Genomic DNA, 17769 nt, shown 5'->3' on the forward strand with positions numbered 1-17769 from the left:
CCTAGGGTGACCATGCCCAGGGGGACAGAATGACAAGCCCCAGGGGAACAGACAGACAGTCTCCAAGGAGACAGATGGATAGTCCCAAGGGGACAAACAGTAAGAACCCAGGAGACATATAGACAGTCCTCAGAGGCATAGATGTCAGACACCATATAGACAGACAGATAGACCTCAGGGGAACAGACAGACTCCTAAGAGACAGAGAGATAGGGAAACAGATATAGGTCCTGTTTTTCTCTCCCCAGGGCTGCCCAGTCCTCATCCAGCTCTGAGTGGCCATGGCCCATTTGTATCTGGCACCTGCTGTCATCCTGCTCCAACTCCCTAGCTTGTGGCAGCTGCCCAGTCAATGTTGTGATGCTCCTGTGCTGCAGGAACTCGTCCCTGGGCTGGGCACACGTGGGTATGTGGTTTTGTTCAGCCCGTGTCTTCCTAGAGGGCAGTTACTGCTATTTCTAAAATGGGTCTTCTGTTGATGGAGGGGCCCACTGGGACTCATTCATCTTTGATTTCACTCTCTGGAGAGTGAGGGTCTTGACCAATGAGCTGGCTTTATCGAAAGCCTGGTCTAGACAGACAGGGTAGCATGACCATCAGCTGAGCGCTCAGTGCCTCTCAGACTGGCCCCACAGTCAGTCTCAGTCTCTGTCTCAGTCCCCAAACTGAGCTTGCAGGCTGGGAGGGAAAACAAAGTAAAGAGGGGGAGCCATGCCATGCCTGACCTGTCCTGCTGTCCTATCTCAGAAGTGACCAGTGGTGACCATGCCAGGGAGGAGGGGTAGCAGGGGAGGGCATGAGAGGAAGGGGCCATGTCCCATAAAGGTCCTGGGATCCTAGCCCTCTTCTCAAAAACCTGTTTCTTCTCTTTGATGATGGTCCTAGTGGGTGATTGGAAATGGGGGTGTAATCAGGACAAGGCAAGGAGTGTGGGGCTCCCAGCACAGTCTGAAGAGTGCAGGGAAGGTACATGATCCTGAAAGAAGGTGGATTTGAACCACGTGGCCTCCCAGCCAACTTTGGAAACAGCTGCCAAGTTCACACTCAGTTTGTTTTCAAAAGAGCCCAGGGGATATGGGGTTCATCAGTGCCCAAAAGAAGGGCTTCCCCGGCTAGCAATGATCCAGAACAGAGACTACATGTGTGATCAGGCAGGATCTTTAGGGGTGAAGGAAGCAGTGAGATGCACATCTGTGGATCATCTACACTGAACAGCCTAGTAAAGGCATAAGCCAGAGTCCCTGATCATTTGGGGGTGTGGCTTGTAGCTCTCTGGCTTGCTCGGGCAGAGACACTGATTAGGTGTGAGGTGCAATCTCTGAGGGCCAGAGCCCCCAATGCTGGACCCCTTCTCCCACAATCCCCAGCTCACAGCTGGTTTCCTGGAGACTCTCACAGTGCTAGGGCTTCTCCACTCAGCGTTCTTCTGGACAGCAGTCTAAGAGCACCCCTGAGGGTGCAACTCAAGTCTGGGGGACCTCCAGAGACTGGTGAGGGAAGGGCAGGCCCCTTCAGCCCTCCCTCGCCCCGTTTCTGTGCTAGTTTGTGTAGATAACGTGCTCATCACGAGGTTCCTGACCGCTTTCAGTTTGCTCCTGTGGGGGAGGGCGTGTGTGTCTCAGCTTAAGGCTCTGCAAGGCAAGGAGAAGGGGGTGCTGTGAAGAGATCAAGTAGGACTAGGGGGTAGAGTCTTGGACTAGGACTTGAGGGTAGGTTCATGGCATAGACCCTCCCCATTTCATGCTGTTAAATGAGGACAGAGTTCAGACACTGAGTAATGGAGAGAAATCTGGGGACTCCTCTTCTTTCTACAGAAACCACTTGTTGCTTCGCAGGTCCCCTAGTCCCACGGCACCCTGCCTGCAACAAGGGCTCCTGTGAGCAGAAGCCTGGCAAACATGGGTCCCTGGTTCCTGATTCCAGTTCTAGGAAACCTGGGCTTAACTCAGCAGGAACTCTGAGTTTGGGCTCACAAGACAGGGGCAGGGTGGTGATTCTTGCTGACTAATTTGCACCCCTCCCTTCCAATCCAGGAAGGCCCCTCTGCATTAACCCTTTGTGGTTCCTGTGGGTGGGGCCTGTACCTGTGAGTGACAGATGAAATGGTTCATTCCACACAAGCTGGACTCAGCAGAAGCTTTAAATAGTCGGTAAGAGTTCAGACCTCAAGTCAAGCTGCAGAATGCTCCACCCACCCCAAAAGACCCCCAGACTCTATTCTTTCCAGAGTCATGGATTCTACGGGGCTCTGTCCACCTTCTATGTCCTTAGCAGGGGACAGTGCCCTGCCTCTGGCTATCTGTGCCTTTCTGTCCTCCTTTTCATGATGCCTGGGAGAAAAGCAGGGTGGTTGAAGAGACTAGGTGGTCAGGAGAGTACTGACCCAGTGGAGGGCCTGGTGCCCAGTGTCTCCACAATAACCAGCATAGTAACGTGTTTGTCGCTAACAGAAGGGCTCTGGGTACTTTTCACCCTACCAACAACCTGTGTCTCCCCACAGTCACCCTGGATTTGAGACACTTACAGCCTGGAACTAGGCAGTGACCATGGAATTACGGTGTTCAGACTATAGTTTCAGCAGCTAGGGGAGTGGCCACAGTGTGCAGAGGTGAGCCAGTGGCCCCAAGAGGTTGCGGCCGCTGTTCACACCCCTGGACCCCTGGACTGGCCTATCCAGGCTCTAGAGCAATAGCAGCTGTTCCCCTCACAACAAAATCACCATCTCCAGAAAGATAAAATAGATGCTAGGTTCAAAAGTTGGGATGCCCAAGCACAGCCAGAATGGTGGCTCCCAATGTCAGGAATGCAGGAAATGGGAGGAACACCATGCAGCTAAGTGGGGGGTGGGCTTTGTTTTAGGGGGCTCCTGGCCCTGAGGTCCCCACTTCCCTCACAAGGTCCCACTCCTGCTCACAACTTAGCACCAAAATCTCCTCATAGTTCTTCCACTGCACTCCTTCACAGAAACACAGTAGGAATTTAGGGTGAGATCCAGAGTGACTGCAGATAGGTCTCAGGAACCAGGCCAGTCTGATCAGGGGACCTGATCTCAGGGGCTTGGCTTTGAGGTTCAGGGACTATGCAAGATCACCCCTTCACCAGCCAGGCAGCTGGGGATTTCAGCATGCTCTGTGCCCTGTCTCATGGATGGAGAGTGAGTGCCCTTTAGGGGGTTCCCCCGTTACCCATCCCCATTCCCCTGCACTCACCGAGTCCTTTCCTGGGGTCTCCGGCAAAGGCTCTGCAGATCTTAGGCTAGTTAGCAGGAAGCAGAGCGCTGGCACCAGGCACCCAGGTCCGGGTCCTGTGGCCAGGCCGGCCCAACCCCGCCCCTGCTGGCCTCATCAGAGAAAAACACAGGGGAGGGGCGGGTGGTGCTGTTCTTGGCTGGAGGTTTGGTGGCCTCTGGCTCCTTCCCCTAGCCTTCCTGGGAGATCCTGGGGGAGCTCAGACAAGGCCCCCTAGGGGGATTCCTTCAAGGGCCTTTGCTGACAGTGGTGGCTAGGTGCAGGGCCTTGAGTGCCTGGTTCCACTCTGCCCCTTGCATAAGGCTGAGCCCTTGGGATCTGAAGAGGGAGGAGGAACCAGAATCAGAAAGCAGCCCAGTGCCAGAGAGAGTACTTTGAGCCCTGTGGCTTTTAATGATGCTAAGTCAGGTTAGATTACCAGCACACCCTATGGTCCCCCTAAAGCTTTAGCACTGCTGGGTATGGCCCTAAACCAAAGAAGAGAAGAAAGAAAAGAGCCCAAAGCCCCCAGCTCCAGAGTGTGGGGATTAATTCAAGGGGGGACTGAGTGCCCAGTCTCCAATTCCCTTCAGACCCATTATCCTGAGTCCTGACAGATGGGAGCAGAGGGGCTTCCTACCCTGCCTTCTAAGCGTGAGAAGCTTGGAGCTCAGAGCTCCCCTCAAGGTTACAGCTTCTCAAAGACCAGGACTTGAAGTAGAGAAGGCACCCCAAACTCACCCCAGTTCCTCCCCATCACTAAATTGAAGTGGAAACCTCGTGCCCCCAATCCCAAGGGATTAGGGAGATGTGGGTCTAGAAGTAACATTGACATAGGAAATAATCCACACATGGCTAGGGAGATAAAACAGGTTCTGGAACTTTCACCACAAGCTGTCTGCCAGCAGGCAAAGATCCCATCAGACAATAAAACTGTGGAAAAGAAACTGAAAGTAGTTTCTCCCTGAGACCCAAGATCTTTATTAAGAAGTGAAAGACCACCCCCTAGGGTGGAGAATAGGTATGATAAGGGGTCAATCCAAAAGGTGCTTTAATCCAAAGGTACTTGCTGTCCAATGAGCGACAAGCATCAGCAAAGAAGAATTATCCTGAAAGAATGAAAACCCGGTTATTCCAACATCTTCCCTTTATTAATTTTATAGAAAAATGCAGAAAAATGAGGTAGAATAAAGCAATTCATGTCCCAAGGTTCTATTAAAAAAGATGGGGGCTCCTATCTAAAAGATAAAAAAATGGTTGGAAATATTTTGCATAAGTGCAACAAAGGTTGGAGGAAAATAGGAAGAAAAAAACCTTTGGTTTAAAAATAGGGTATCCTTACCCATAAGACCCGTGATAATATCTGCTCCAGACTCCAGGCATACTAATTTGTTTAACACAAAATTTTTTTTCATGGTTCCAGGAAAGGTTCTCCTCAAACACAGTCATCACAGTAAGGCTTTAGTAATTAGAGATATTGGTTTTTGCACAGATCTATGTCAAAGGCAGGGTATCATGAAGTGTTTCCTGGTATCATCTTATCATTAGGTGACAAGGCAGTGAAACCCACCCCAAAAGCAAGTTGTTGTTTTCAAGTTGTCATCAAGGTGGCATATGAGCCCACCCTGGATCAAGTCAGTGCCAAGGCAGTTCTAAGGCCTATCCTGGTAGAAGGTCAAATCATGGTGTGGGTGCATAAACTGTGCCGGTTCCAAAGATGGGACCTAAGAATCAGGGGTGATCATCTGAAGTCCGAATGACTGAAGACTGAGTCAAGTCAGTAAGAAAAATGTTCAGGGTGAATGACCCCGCTGCAACAGAAAAAAATGTGGTTCCCATCCTTATTAGATAGGAACTTCTCTTCATACCTAAGATTTCCCCATTTTATTGTGCCTATGCAAACAAAACAAAACAAAAACAATGCTACAGGATATTATTGGTGCTTATGGGAGAAATAATAACAAACTAAACAATCCCTAAGACCCAGTTCTATCAGAAACACAAAACTCAAGAGATACTTATCTGGGAGCCAGAGCAGTGGTGCAAGTACTAAGGCATCTGTCTTGCACGTGCTAGCCAGGACAATCCTTAGTTTGATCCCCCAGTGACCTATGTGGCCCCCCAAACCAGGAGTAATTTCTTTTTTTTTTTTTTTTTTTTTTTTTGGTTTTTGGGCCACACCCGGTGACGCTCAGGGGTTACTCCTGGCTATGTGCTCAGAAGTCGCTCCTGGCTTGGGGGACCATATGGGACGCCGGGGGATCGAACCGCGGTCCTTCCTAGGCTAGCGCAGGTAAGGCAGGCACCTTACCTCGAGCGCCACCGCCCGGCCCCGAGGAGTAATTTCTGAGTGCAAAGTCAGGAGTAACCCCTGAGCATCACCTGGTGTGGCCCCCCAAAAAAACAAGAAAAAAGAAAGAGAGATACTTGTCTACTAGAATTTCCTACTAAACAAATTTAAAATGAGAATTAGAAAAATTACATCTACAAAGGAAATACACAATAAGAATTATACCTATTAAGGAAATACACCAAAAGAAATGTACAAAGAAAATATACATATCCCCTTTAAAGCTTTTGAAACCATTTGAGGGAGGAAATAAAATTTCGAGCACAGCTTCAGTGGACGATATGTTCTGTGGAGTCTGAAAAACAGCTCATGGCAGTAACAGTTCAGAAAATGTCCTCAAGCCAAGGATATCTCAAAAAACCGAATCTGGTAGCAAGCAACAGTCCAAGGTGAAGGAAGGTTGGAGAAAGGGGACTGCGGGGAGCAAATCAGCAGCAGCAGCAGTGGCAGCATCTTCTTCCCAGTGCCGAGGCAGGAGGTGGGCTGGGAATAGGGAGAATGTTCTGGTTTCTGAGGAGTTATTAACTAAGGTAAAATGGATTAAGTAGGGAGAAATAACAGATTAGGGATGAGAAAGTGAAGGGATAAAAAAGGATTTGTAAAGTGGTAAGTAGGAGATGGGAAAAGAGGAAGGGCTATATAAAACATAGACAGATATAATATATACAATACAGGTAGATAATAAATAGATATAGAGGTGGCCAAACACACACACACACACAGAAATAAAATCAATGTATAGGTTATAGTTGAAAAATATGGCAGGCAGAATGGGTCAAAGTGCTTAAAAATATAAAACCAGCAGGTCAGATGGAAAGTTTTCCAATTCCTAGGAAAATCATCATTAATGAGGGTAAACTTTGCTAAATAAGGCTTCATGGGCTAGAATGTGCATATAACATTCTCAAAACAATCATAATTTTCAAATCTAGGATACTAAGTAATGTGGTAATGATCACTGTAAAAGGATTTTTCACCATGAAGTATCATATTACAGAACTAGATTATCCAAGTTTCTTTCATGAAAGCAAACTAAAAACAAGGGCATTGTGATATAATACTAAACTAGCTTTAATTGAAAATAAATTGCAAAAGCATTCAATAATTGAGCACTGTAGCAAGAGTTTATGGACTATAGATGTCTTTTCCAAGGATATTTGTGGTGAAAAACATAAGATCATATAAACAGACATAATCAAATGGAAATGAATAATTTAGAATATTTGTTAAGACAGTATAATGAGAACTGTATTAGAAGTCTAATGGACCACAAAAAAGCCCTTGGGATGGGGTAATGAGTATATATGGAGCCAGTGGTTGATCTCATGATGGTATGCTTCAAGGATGGAGAAACCCTGAATCTCTTAGGCCTTGGGAATTCCCTTTCTTCCCCAATGCTTACTGAGCCTATGCAAAAAAAAAAAAAAAAAAAAAAAAAGTGGGGGAATGCCAAACCCTGCCACTCCAGCATCCCCTTCTTTTTTTTTGTTTTGATAAGATTTGTTAGTTTTTGACTTTATTTCCTTTCCACTTTTTTCTTTCTTTTTCACTTTATGGTTACTATTTGGAGATTTTTTTTTTCTTTGCTGGGTGCAATTGTTTTTCTTCCCTCTTTCTTTCTTTTTTTTATTTTTTCTCTTTCTTTTTTTGGTAGTTGCTACCACATTTTTTCTTCCCTTTTTCTTATCCTTTTTTCCCTCCAATGACAACAGAATAGATACCCAATCTACAACAAGTTGTAAAGTGGAGACCAGATACACTAGTATTCTGGAAGGTAAAGGAGGGTGATATGGGATACATGCTGGGAAAAGGGTGGAGGGAGGACAACACTGGTGGTGGGAATGCGCCTCATTCATTGTCACAATGTACCATAAAAAATTCTGTGAAAGATTTGTGATGCACTTTGGTCACAATAAAAATTAAAAAAAAAAAGAAGTCTAATGGAAATATTGTACTATAATGCCAAACTCGGGCATCCTACCTATATCTCCAGGGTCTACTATGATCAAAAACATTAAAAGGTCTTTATAAACATAATCTTATTGAAATTAAAACACTAAAACATTCTTGTAGTGAGCACTGTAGTGGGAGTGCATGGCTCCCAAACATTCTGCAGCTGTATCTGCTGATGAATGCATTAGAATATTAGTATAGACATCTATAAAAATCAGTCAGTTATAAAGATAAAAAAATCAGTCAGTTGAACACCTGCATAATCTAAACAGCTATATTTATAGCTGCAGGTTTCTGAATTATAAAAAGATTACAAGCTGCTGAAGATTTCAGATAAGTTGGAGATTTCTAAAATTTCTTGCTCATCAAATTTAAACCAATGTTGTCTTGCTGCATTTTTACAATAGGCTGTACAATGACCCTTTTTCATTTCACCATAATGGTTTGAAACAGAGAATACGTTGTATTCTTCAGGGTTGTTCTTAGAATCCATAGCATATTGTGGCAAGTCAAATCTTTTCTAAAGGAAAGTCCACATAGGTCTGTAGTTTATTTTCATCAGCTTGCTGTCATAGAAAAAAGCACCTCAGATATATTGGAAGCACAGGTGGCAATTTCCAAATTTCTGTCCTGCTGTGTGTGGTAGTGACTATAATAAACCCTATTATTGTCTCTCAGTTCTTCTTTGAAAAATAACTTAAGGCAATCCTGCAATGTGTGACATTTGTAGATGTCAAAGGCAAAGATAAATGCATAAAAATCTCAAATATCCGAGATTTTTGGTGACATGGAATAATGATGGTTCACAATTAAGGGAGGTGTTTGTATAGAGTGTTGCATATTCTTCTATGGTAGTTAGGCTTGGACATGCCCCTTGGATACCCCTACTGTAATGACTGTTGAACCTGGACATGCCTCCTTATGCTACTAACCCTAACCCTAACTCTTTTTATACTATAAAAAGAGAAACTGGGATTGTTGAGGGGGAACCCCATAATAGTGATCAGAGTAGTGCCTGCTGGCTTGCAGAAAGCATTGGAGAAATGCTGCCTACTCTGTATCTATTCACTTTTCTTTCCTTTTTAGAATCCTGGCCTTCTGGCTGGTGAATTTCCATCGCTTTCTCTCTTCCTCTCTCTAAAATCCCTGGCAGCAGTAGCAGGCCTCAGACACCAGGGAAATTAAATGTGTACTTAGTTTCTTCTCTTTTCACTCTCTCAATTATAAAAGGGTGGTTGCTACATGCTGGCATCCCTGGGTGGGCTCGAGGCCCCATTTGGAAGCTAGGCCCCATGGGCTCCTTCCAGCCTTGCAACACTGGGCCCTGACAGTCCTGGGGATCTGCAGCTCGCAGCCCTAAAGACCTGGAAGCTTCTCCATTCTTCTACAAGTGATTTAAATATTGACATGACTAATATTTATCAACCGTTTTATTTCCTTGAGCCATCAGGATGGGCTTTTATGTGAGTGAAGATTGGCTCAGAATACTTTCGTTGAAGGACTTGTAATTGATGAAGCAAATATTGAACAACCTGGTTATGAACATTTAAAGAGGCAGTTACTATGCCTGGCAACAAACCTACCACTTAAGCTGAGTTGCTTATTACCTTGCATGGCTCTGAAACATGTGATAGTAAGTAGTTTAAAATACCAAGTTCCAATTGTTGAATGGAATTACAAGTTGTCCACTTGTAATTTGTGGACACTGTTGTGGTCAGTGAAGGACCAGTGATACTGTCCTTACCTGTCAATGTAAAACAGAAGGGTGTCATGTAAAGAGTAGGGACAGATAATTGAAGAAATTACAAAATGTGTCCTTCTGAAAACAAAACAAAACAACAAAACCCAGGCCTTTCCAGCAGGATAATGAAAGTATACATCTGAAAAATCTGATAAGACTCTTTGAAAGGGTTCACTGAGAGGTAATTTGCATTCAACTTCCTCACTTGGAATGGGCAGGACTATTATTTCAGGATCAAATCTTAATAAAAAAAAAAAAAACTGCTGGGGCCAGTGTTAGCACAGAGGTAGGGTGTTTGCCTTGCACAGATCAACCCAGAATGGGTGAGGGTACGATCTCTGGTATTCCAGATGGTCCCCTGAGCCTGCCAGGAGCTATTTCTAAACTCAATCAGGAGTAATCTCTGAGAGCTGCTGGTTGTGGCTCAAAAGTCCAAAGACAAAACAAAACAAAACAAAAACAAACAACAAAGAGAAGCTACTCTGAGCTGTGCTTTGATAAGAGCAGTGTTCAGAAGGCACAATAGTGCAGATTGTTTTGTAAATAAACTCATTATAATAGTCCTGATAACTGAGCAATTACTCCTGTTGGAGATAAGGGAGTTGCAAAAATCAATAGTCACACTTTATTTCCAGGCATGAGCCTGGAAAAATAAGACATTTGGATCTGGTCTGTGTAGAAATCTACCGTATTTTCCCGCATATAAGACGACCGGGTGTATAAGACAACCCCCTAATCTTACAGTTAAAACATAGGTTTAGTCCTATATTGGCTGTATAAGACAGAACGTTCCTGTGCTGAAACTGTTTGTACCACAGTGAGCCAATCACAACAAGCAAAGGTTCAAAGGTTATATTGTACTAGACTTCCTCTCTGACTCTGGCCAATCTGAGCAGGCTTTTTACTGTGTAGATTTAGGTACAGAACGTTGTATAATTTGCATGCATAAAAAGCCTTGGATTGGCTTGATTGGCTGAGTTTGAGAGGTGGTCTGAGCAACCTTGCAGTGATTGGTGCAGGATCGAGTTGGAAAATTCATTTCATGGCCATATCCAGATGATTTTCATTTAGCGGATATACTAGGCATATAAGATGACCCCTGATTTTCGGTTAACTTTTTTTCGTTTCAAAAGTCATCTTATACCCTGGAAAATATCGTAGTTCTTTTTGGGCTTTTTGAGTTAAACATCTGGGCTAATTGTCTGAATTTCTTTTAAGGGTGCTGAATAGATTGTTGAGTTCAGAGTTTGGAATCTCAAGAGTTTTTGAAAATCATTAAGAGTCCTCAGATAAGTAGAGATTTTCTGGAGATACACTGAAGTATGCTTCAATATGAAGCCCAGATATTGAAATAGAGGCAAAAATCTGTTTTTTTTCCCCTGCGACTATTGTTAAGCCAGCAGCCTGCAGGCAAACAATAACATTTTCGTACAAACATTGTAATTCTCTGTCATAGAGCAGGCAAGCAATGTGTTATTCACATGGATAATGGATAATATATGCATGTCGGCATAAAAATACATCAACAAAATATTAACACATTGTTGGTGAGTTCATCATGTCCTGAGGTAAAACCATTCATTGAAACCACCGCATGGGAGATCTATTGTTGAGAGAGGAACTTAAAAGGCAAACCACGTTTTGTCTTTTAGGTAAATGCAAATATTATAAAACCAGTCTTTTAAGTCAATTATCATTAAAGGCCAGTCTTTTGGTAGTGTTACTGGTAAAGATAAGTCATTCTGTAATTTCCCCATAGGAATGATGAATGCATTGACAACTCTTAAAGTAGATGAGTCTCCAGTTACTTGACTTCTTTTGAATAACAAAGATTGGGGAATTCCATTCAGAAAAGGTTTTAATGTGTCCCAGTCTTAGTTGTTCACCAACTTAAGTTTTTCAGCACCTCTAATTTTGTGTTGTTCGTGGGCCACTGGAAAATCTAAATTGGGACAATTGATTTCCAATCGATTGGAATGGGTTCTGGACTCTGTAACCCAGTGCCCCCAATTAAAAAAGCAAAACTTCTGGGCTGAGGTATTGAGTAAGATGGAGAAACATTTGAGATGGTGATTTTAGAGGGGATTAGGTGAGGGATGTGGTACTCCCACTGTCTATACAAGTCACACCCCCAGAGTTTCAAGGAAATTAGAGCCACTTACATGGAAAAAAGCTGCTTGCTGATTTTCTGGTTCTATGCACCTTAAAAATAGTGAACTTTGATGGACAGATGCTGAAGGCAAAACACTACTTATTTCCTCCAGGCTATAAGGTATATCTTGCAAGGCCCAATTATGGGGTCAGTATTTTACTTAATTTTATTTTACTTTTTATTGAAACAATTGTGAATCACAAAGTCCTTCAAAATTGAATCTTAGGCTTACAGTGACAGTGAATTAGGGCCACTAACACCACCAGTTGTTGACCTCCCTCCACCAAAGTTATCAGCATGCATCCTATACGACCACCCTTAGTCCCCTGGCCTACTATTTTTACAGGCTTATTTTAAGTTTAGATAGATAACTTTGGTTTGTTTGGGTTAAGTTTGGGTCTCTTGATTCTATTGTTTACTTTGGCTTGGATATTTAGTTCTGTCCTTTTATTTCTCCAGCAATGCCCTGAGACTACTTGACCCCTGGCCCTCATCCTCTTTTTTTCTTCTCAATTTTATAGGAAAATGCATAAATATGAGACAAAACAAAGTAATTTTTGTCCCACCATTCTATGAAAAAAGGCAGGAGCCCGTCCTTATAAGATAAAAAATAAAAGAAAGGATGGCAGATTTTTTTTTTGCATAGACACAGCAAACATTGGGGGGAAATTATAAAGAAAATACCCTTGGTCTAAAAAACAAGGTGTCTCTACCCAAAAAAGCATCCTGTCATAAGACCAGCTACAGGCTCTGGTCATACTAACTAACTGTACAACCCTAAAGTCTTTTTTCACAGTCCAAGAAAAATTCTCCTTAATCACGGTTGTTGCAGTCAGGCTTCTGTAATTAGAGATCTTAGGTTTTGCACAGATCCTATGTTGAAGTTGGAGTGTCATGGCTTGTCTTTGATTTCATCTCGCCATTCGGTAGTGATGCAGAAAAACCAACCCTGAAATCAAGTTGTAATTATTTCCTAGTTGGCAGGATGTCTTATGAGCCCACCCTGGAGCAAGTTGGTGCAAGAGTGGCATTAGGGTCTCCCCATGTGGAAGTTTGATTTCTGGTGCTGGTGCAGAAAACTGTGCCAGTTTCAAGGATGGAATCCAAGGTTCAGAATTGGACAGTTGAAATCCAATCTACTGCTGGCTAAGTCAAGTCACTGTGATTAATGTTCAGGGTGAAAGGTGACCTGCACTATAAAATTTATGAGTTCCTATCTATATTAGATAAGAAATTATTTATATGTATAGATTTCCCCTTTTAAATGTGCCTATGCAAAAATAAACAATGCCACATGATATTACTGGTGCATAAATGGGGCAAAAATGACAAACTAGACATCCTTATAACTTAGTTCTAACCTGAATTCACATCCCAAGAGAAACTTATCTACTAGAATTTCCTACTAAGCAGATCCAAGAAAGGGATGGAGAAAGCTACCCATGCATAAGGAAATCCACTATTAATTATAACTGTTAAGAAAATACATCTAAAGAAATATACAGGGTCGGGTGGTGGCGAAAGAGGTAAGGTGCCTGCCTTGCCTGCGCTAGCCTTGGACGGACCATGGTTCGATCCCCCGGTGTCCCATATGGTCCCCCAAGCCAGGAGCGACTTCTGAGCGCATAGCCAGGAGTAACTCCTGAGCGTTACCGGGTGTGGCCCAAAATCCAAAAAAAAAAAAAAAGAAATATACAAAGAAAATATACACATCCCCTATAAAAAGTCTTTTGAAATAGTCTTGGGGGAGGGGATAAAATACAGAGCACAGTCTCAACATGTGACATGGTCTTATAGAGTCTGGAAATGGTTTACAGAAGTCAGGGATCAGGAAGTGTCCTAAAGCTGAGGGTCTCTCAAGAACCAAGTTTAATAGAGTGGAAGTCCACAGTGAAGAGCGGTGGGAAAAAAGGGAGGGCCAGTATTTTAAAGAAATTACAGAAACTTCAGCTCCAGAATCAAACATTCCTTCAAATTTCCTGCCCTGAATTTCAAGGATTAGCTGGATGATTATTTCTTCTTCTTCTTCTTCTTCTTCTTCTTCTTCTTCTTCTTCTTCTTCTTCTTCTTCTTCTTCTTCTTCTTCTTCTTCTTCTTCTTCTTCTTCTTCTTCTTCTTCTTCTTCTTCTTCTTCTCTTCCTCCTCCTTTTCTTCCTTCTTCCTTCTTCTTCCTCTTCTTCCTCCTCCTTATTCCTCTTATTTCCTCTCCTCCTTCCTCCTCCTTCTTCCTCTTCTTCTTCCTTCTCCTCCTTCCTCCTCCTCTTTCTCCTTCCTCCTCCTCTTCCTCCTCCTTCTTCCTCTTCTTCTTTCTTCTCCTCCTTCCTCCTCCTTTTCCTTCCTCCTCTCCTTCCTCCTCCTCCTCCTTCTTTTTCCTCCTCCTCCTCCTTCCTACTCCTTATTTTTTTTTTTTGGCCACACCCAGTGACACTCAGGGGTTACTCCTGGCTATGCTCTCAGAAATCATTCCTGGCTTGGGGGACCATATGGGATTCCTGGGTTTTCTTTTTCTTTTCTTTTTTTTTTAAATTTACAACTACAAATTATGCAATAGAGTTTCCCACATTTGGGGAAATCACAGGGGTCAGCACCCCCAGAGTTCAATGGGTGAGCCTCGACCTGGGGAAACCACCTTTGTGATCATGATATCTCCCCTGCTAGGTAAGTATGGGGTTTTCTTCTTTAAGCTTAGCAGTATAGCCTATTAAGAGATAAGTAGAGACATCAGGATTTATACATTTGCATATCTGATGCATTCTGATTTTCCAGGCATAATAAAAGGAAGTAATAAAATTTGAGCTATGTTTTACCTTTTTAAAAGTCCAAACTGTGAACATGGAAATAAAAACTATTATTTCTCCAATGTGGTCAAAATCTATACTTTCTAGATGAACAGAAATGCCTTTAATAGTCAGACTGCTTCTCCCCATTATCAAGCCCACAGTTCCTGAAGGAATAGGTCCTTTTATACCAGATCTTAGCTTATAAGGGCACTAGGCTAGTATTATTGTGATTTCTTCAGGGCAGGAAATATCTGTTGTACAGCTTCCTGAAGTACCTGTCTTTAATGACCTTTTGCTTTTGAATTTTCTTGGGCTGAGCTGGGAAGCTGAATTGGGGGGGTTGGGTCACACTGGAGGATGCTCAGGGGTTCTGAACTCAGAAATCACATTTGGCAGGTTCAGGGGACCATATGGGATGCCAGGAATTGAACCCAGGTCTGTCCAGGGTCAGCCACATGCAATGCAAATCCTACTGCTGTGCTCTCGCTCTGGGACCCTGAAAGCTAAATTGTTAATAAAAGGTTCCCTGATTTTGGGAGGCTTGGGATTGGCCCCAGAACCAGTTTTCCAAGACTGGATAATTAGGTATTGACCTCAAGGGGACAGATCTGTGAGCTGAGGCAGAAAGGGTTAAATCCTGCTGTCACCACATAAACATCCCTTTTTACCATAGCATCTGACCTGAACTTGTGGGGCTGAGTTTGGACCTCTTCTCCATGATAGGAAGATGAGAAACAATTTCTAGCCCAATGGAATCCTTTGCCACACTCAAAGTCTAAGTGGTCTCCTTGGACAGAGTCCACTGTGTCCTTTAACAGAATAATTATATCCATTCTGGTTCCTTAAAGTTTGTCTCTGTACTGGGTAGGTTGTTCAAAGGTCAGTAAAATCACATAATCCAGTAGTCTTACAAGTATGTAGAAATCCCATGATATTTTATCTTTCTCTAATGGGGCATAAAAATAGCCTGACAAAAATATTTTTTTTATAAAATCTTTATTTAAGCACTATGATTACAAGCATGATTGTAGTTGGATTTCAGTCATAAAGAGAACACCCCTCTTCACCAGTGCAACATTCCCACCACCAATGCCCTCTCCCTCCTTCTCAATCTCTGCCTGTATTCGAGACAGGCATTCTACTTCTCACACTCACTAAGATTGTCATGAGAGTTGTTAGTGTAGTTATTTCCCTAACTGCACTCAGCACTCTTTGTGGTGAGCTTCATATTGTGAGCCTGTCCTTCTGGCCAGCCTGACAAATTTTAATTGGCATTTCAAGGGCTAATTTTTTTTTTGGTCAGGAGCTGCTGTATTTTCTTGCTTTTAATTGTCTCCATATAGCATCTGTCAGTTTCCCCAAAAATTCTGCATATGGCTCCAAAGTGGTCTGAAAGATATTTGTAAAATTTCCCTTAAATTCTGCATCTGCATCAATCTTTGCCCAAGTTCTCAATGCAATTTCTCTGATGAGTTCAAAACACCACAGGGTGAATTCGCCTGCTTGTGTGTATCTGAGAAAGCTCCTTCTCCTATCAACAGCTCATAAGACAACAGAACTCCTGCCACAATTCTTCCAGAGTAATCTAGGCTATTATGCTTAGTTTTTGCTTGGTAAGAAATCGACATTTTCACCGTGAAAGTTGAGAAGCACTCAAGTAGATCTTAGCAAAAGTATTAAAGTTCTGAGGGGTCCAAAGCCCACCTTCACTCCGGGTAGTAGGAAATTCAACACAAAATGGACACAGTGGACAATACTTCAAGCATGCCTTCTTAAATTGATCATTGTCATAACTTTGAACCAAGTAGGAACTAAATTAAAAATCCAAGGTGGAATTAACCACTTACGCTCCATGAGATCATCCCAGGGAACATCTCACAAGACTTAGATGAGGTCCCTATTCAGACACCCGATGAAGCAGAAGCTTCATGCTCCAATTCCAAGGGATTGATGAGACCTGGGTCTGGAAGCAACACTGACACAGGAAATAATCCACACACAGTTAGGGAGATAAAACAGATTCAGAAACTTACACCACAAGCATCTGCCAGCAGGCAAAGATAACAGCAGATAATCTAGCTGTGGAAAAGAAATTGAAAGCAGCTTCTCTCTGAGACCAAAGGTCTTTATTGGGAAGTGAAAGACCATCTCTTAGGGTGGAAAACAGGTATAGTAAGGGAACAATCCAAAAGGTGCTTCAATCCAAAGATACTTACAGTACAATGAGTGACAAGCACCAGCAAAGAATTATCCTGAATAGAATGAAAACCAGGTTACTCTAACACTAAACAAAACCAAAGTCTGTGCTCCAAGATGAGCTGCAGAAGACTTCCCATGCCAAGTTCATTCATGTAGCTGGCACATTCTCCACTGCACTGTGAGAACTAAACTCTAGGGCCACCAGTTGCCACAGTATGGGGTATTTGGAAGACCTGCTTCAGCTATACATGTCAGTAAGGCCAAACTATTCTGCTACAGGGTCACCAAGAGACTCTGTGTACTCAGCCATGACAGAGAAAGTCAGACCATAATGTGGAAACCTAGGGATGGTGTTTGTAACCCCTGAAGATGATGTGAATGCCAGAAATTGTGTGTGACTCTTTACCATAGCAAGACTCTGGAAACAACCAAGATGCCCTTCAACAGACGAATGGCTAAAGAAACTGTGGTACATATACACAATGGAATATTATGCAGCTGTCAGGAGAGATGAAGTCATGAAAATTTCCTATACATGGATGTACACGGAATCTATTATGCTGAGTGAAGTAAGTCAGAGAGAGAAAAAAAACGCAGAATGGTCTCACTCATCTATGGGTTTTAAGAAAAATGAAAGACATTCTTGCAATAATAATTTTCAGACACAAAAGAGAAAAGAGCTGAAAGTTCCAGCTCACCTCAGGAAGCTCACCACAAAGAGTGATGAGTTTAGTTAGAGAAATAACTACATTTTGAACTGTCCTAATAATGAGAATGTATGAGGGAAATGGAGAGCCTGTTTAGAGTACAGGCGGGGGTCGGCTGGAGAGGAGGGAGACTTGGGACATTGGTGATGGGAATGTTGCACTAGTGATGGGTGGTGTTCTTTACATGACTGAAACCCAATAACAATCATGTATGTAATCAAGGTGTTTAAATAAAAATAAAAAAAATAAAATAAAAAATGTTATGGAAGAAAAAACAAAAAGAAATGGTGTGTGAGTCCTGAACATGGTAAGTCCTGAAGATGTTATGTGAGTTGTGGGGATGGTGTGTGAGTTCTGAAGTCAGTGTGTGATATCTGGAGATGTATGTATGAGTAATTGAGATGATATGTGAGTGCCAGAAGTTATTTGAGAGTCATGGAAGTTGTGTAAATCACAGACATGGTGTGTGAGCCCTGGTGGTTGTGGGTGAATTCTGCACATGGTGTCATCTGGGGATGGAGTGTGAGAACTGGAGTTGATATGTGAGCTCTGGAGATGGCTTATGAGTCTCATAGATGATGTGTGATGGTGTGTAAATCTCCAAGATGATGTGTGAGAACCAGAGACTGTGTGTTAACCGTGGAGATTGTCTGAGCCCCA

General features: G+C 42.9%; 1 protein-coding gene and 1 pseudogene across 1 annotated transcript in view; one reads left to right on the forward strand and one right to left on the reverse strand.

Annotated features, from left to right (window-relative positions):
• The first annotated feature begins 281 nt into the window (after positions 1–281).
• The window catches only part of COL6A3 (collagen type VI alpha 3 chain), a 136177-nt gene continuing 118689 nt past the window's right edge, over positions 282–17769 (forward strand). The window contains exon 1 of the mRNA XM_049772836.1: positions 282–402. Within this exon, the coding sequence (XP_049628793.1) occupies positions 282–402 (121 nt within the window). The remainder of the gene's footprint in view (positions 403–17769) is intronic.
• LOC126010295 (uncharacterized) lies at positions 13946–14089 on the reverse strand (annotated as a pseudogene).

The sequence above is a fragment of the Suncus etruscus genome, chromosome 5 (genome assembly GCF_024139225.1).
Source record: "Suncus etruscus isolate mSunEtr1 chromosome 5, mSunEtr1.pri.cur, whole genome shotgun sequence".
In the NCBI taxonomy this organism is placed as follows: Eukaryota; Metazoa; Chordata; class Mammalia; order Eulipotyphla; family Soricidae; genus Suncus; species Suncus etruscus.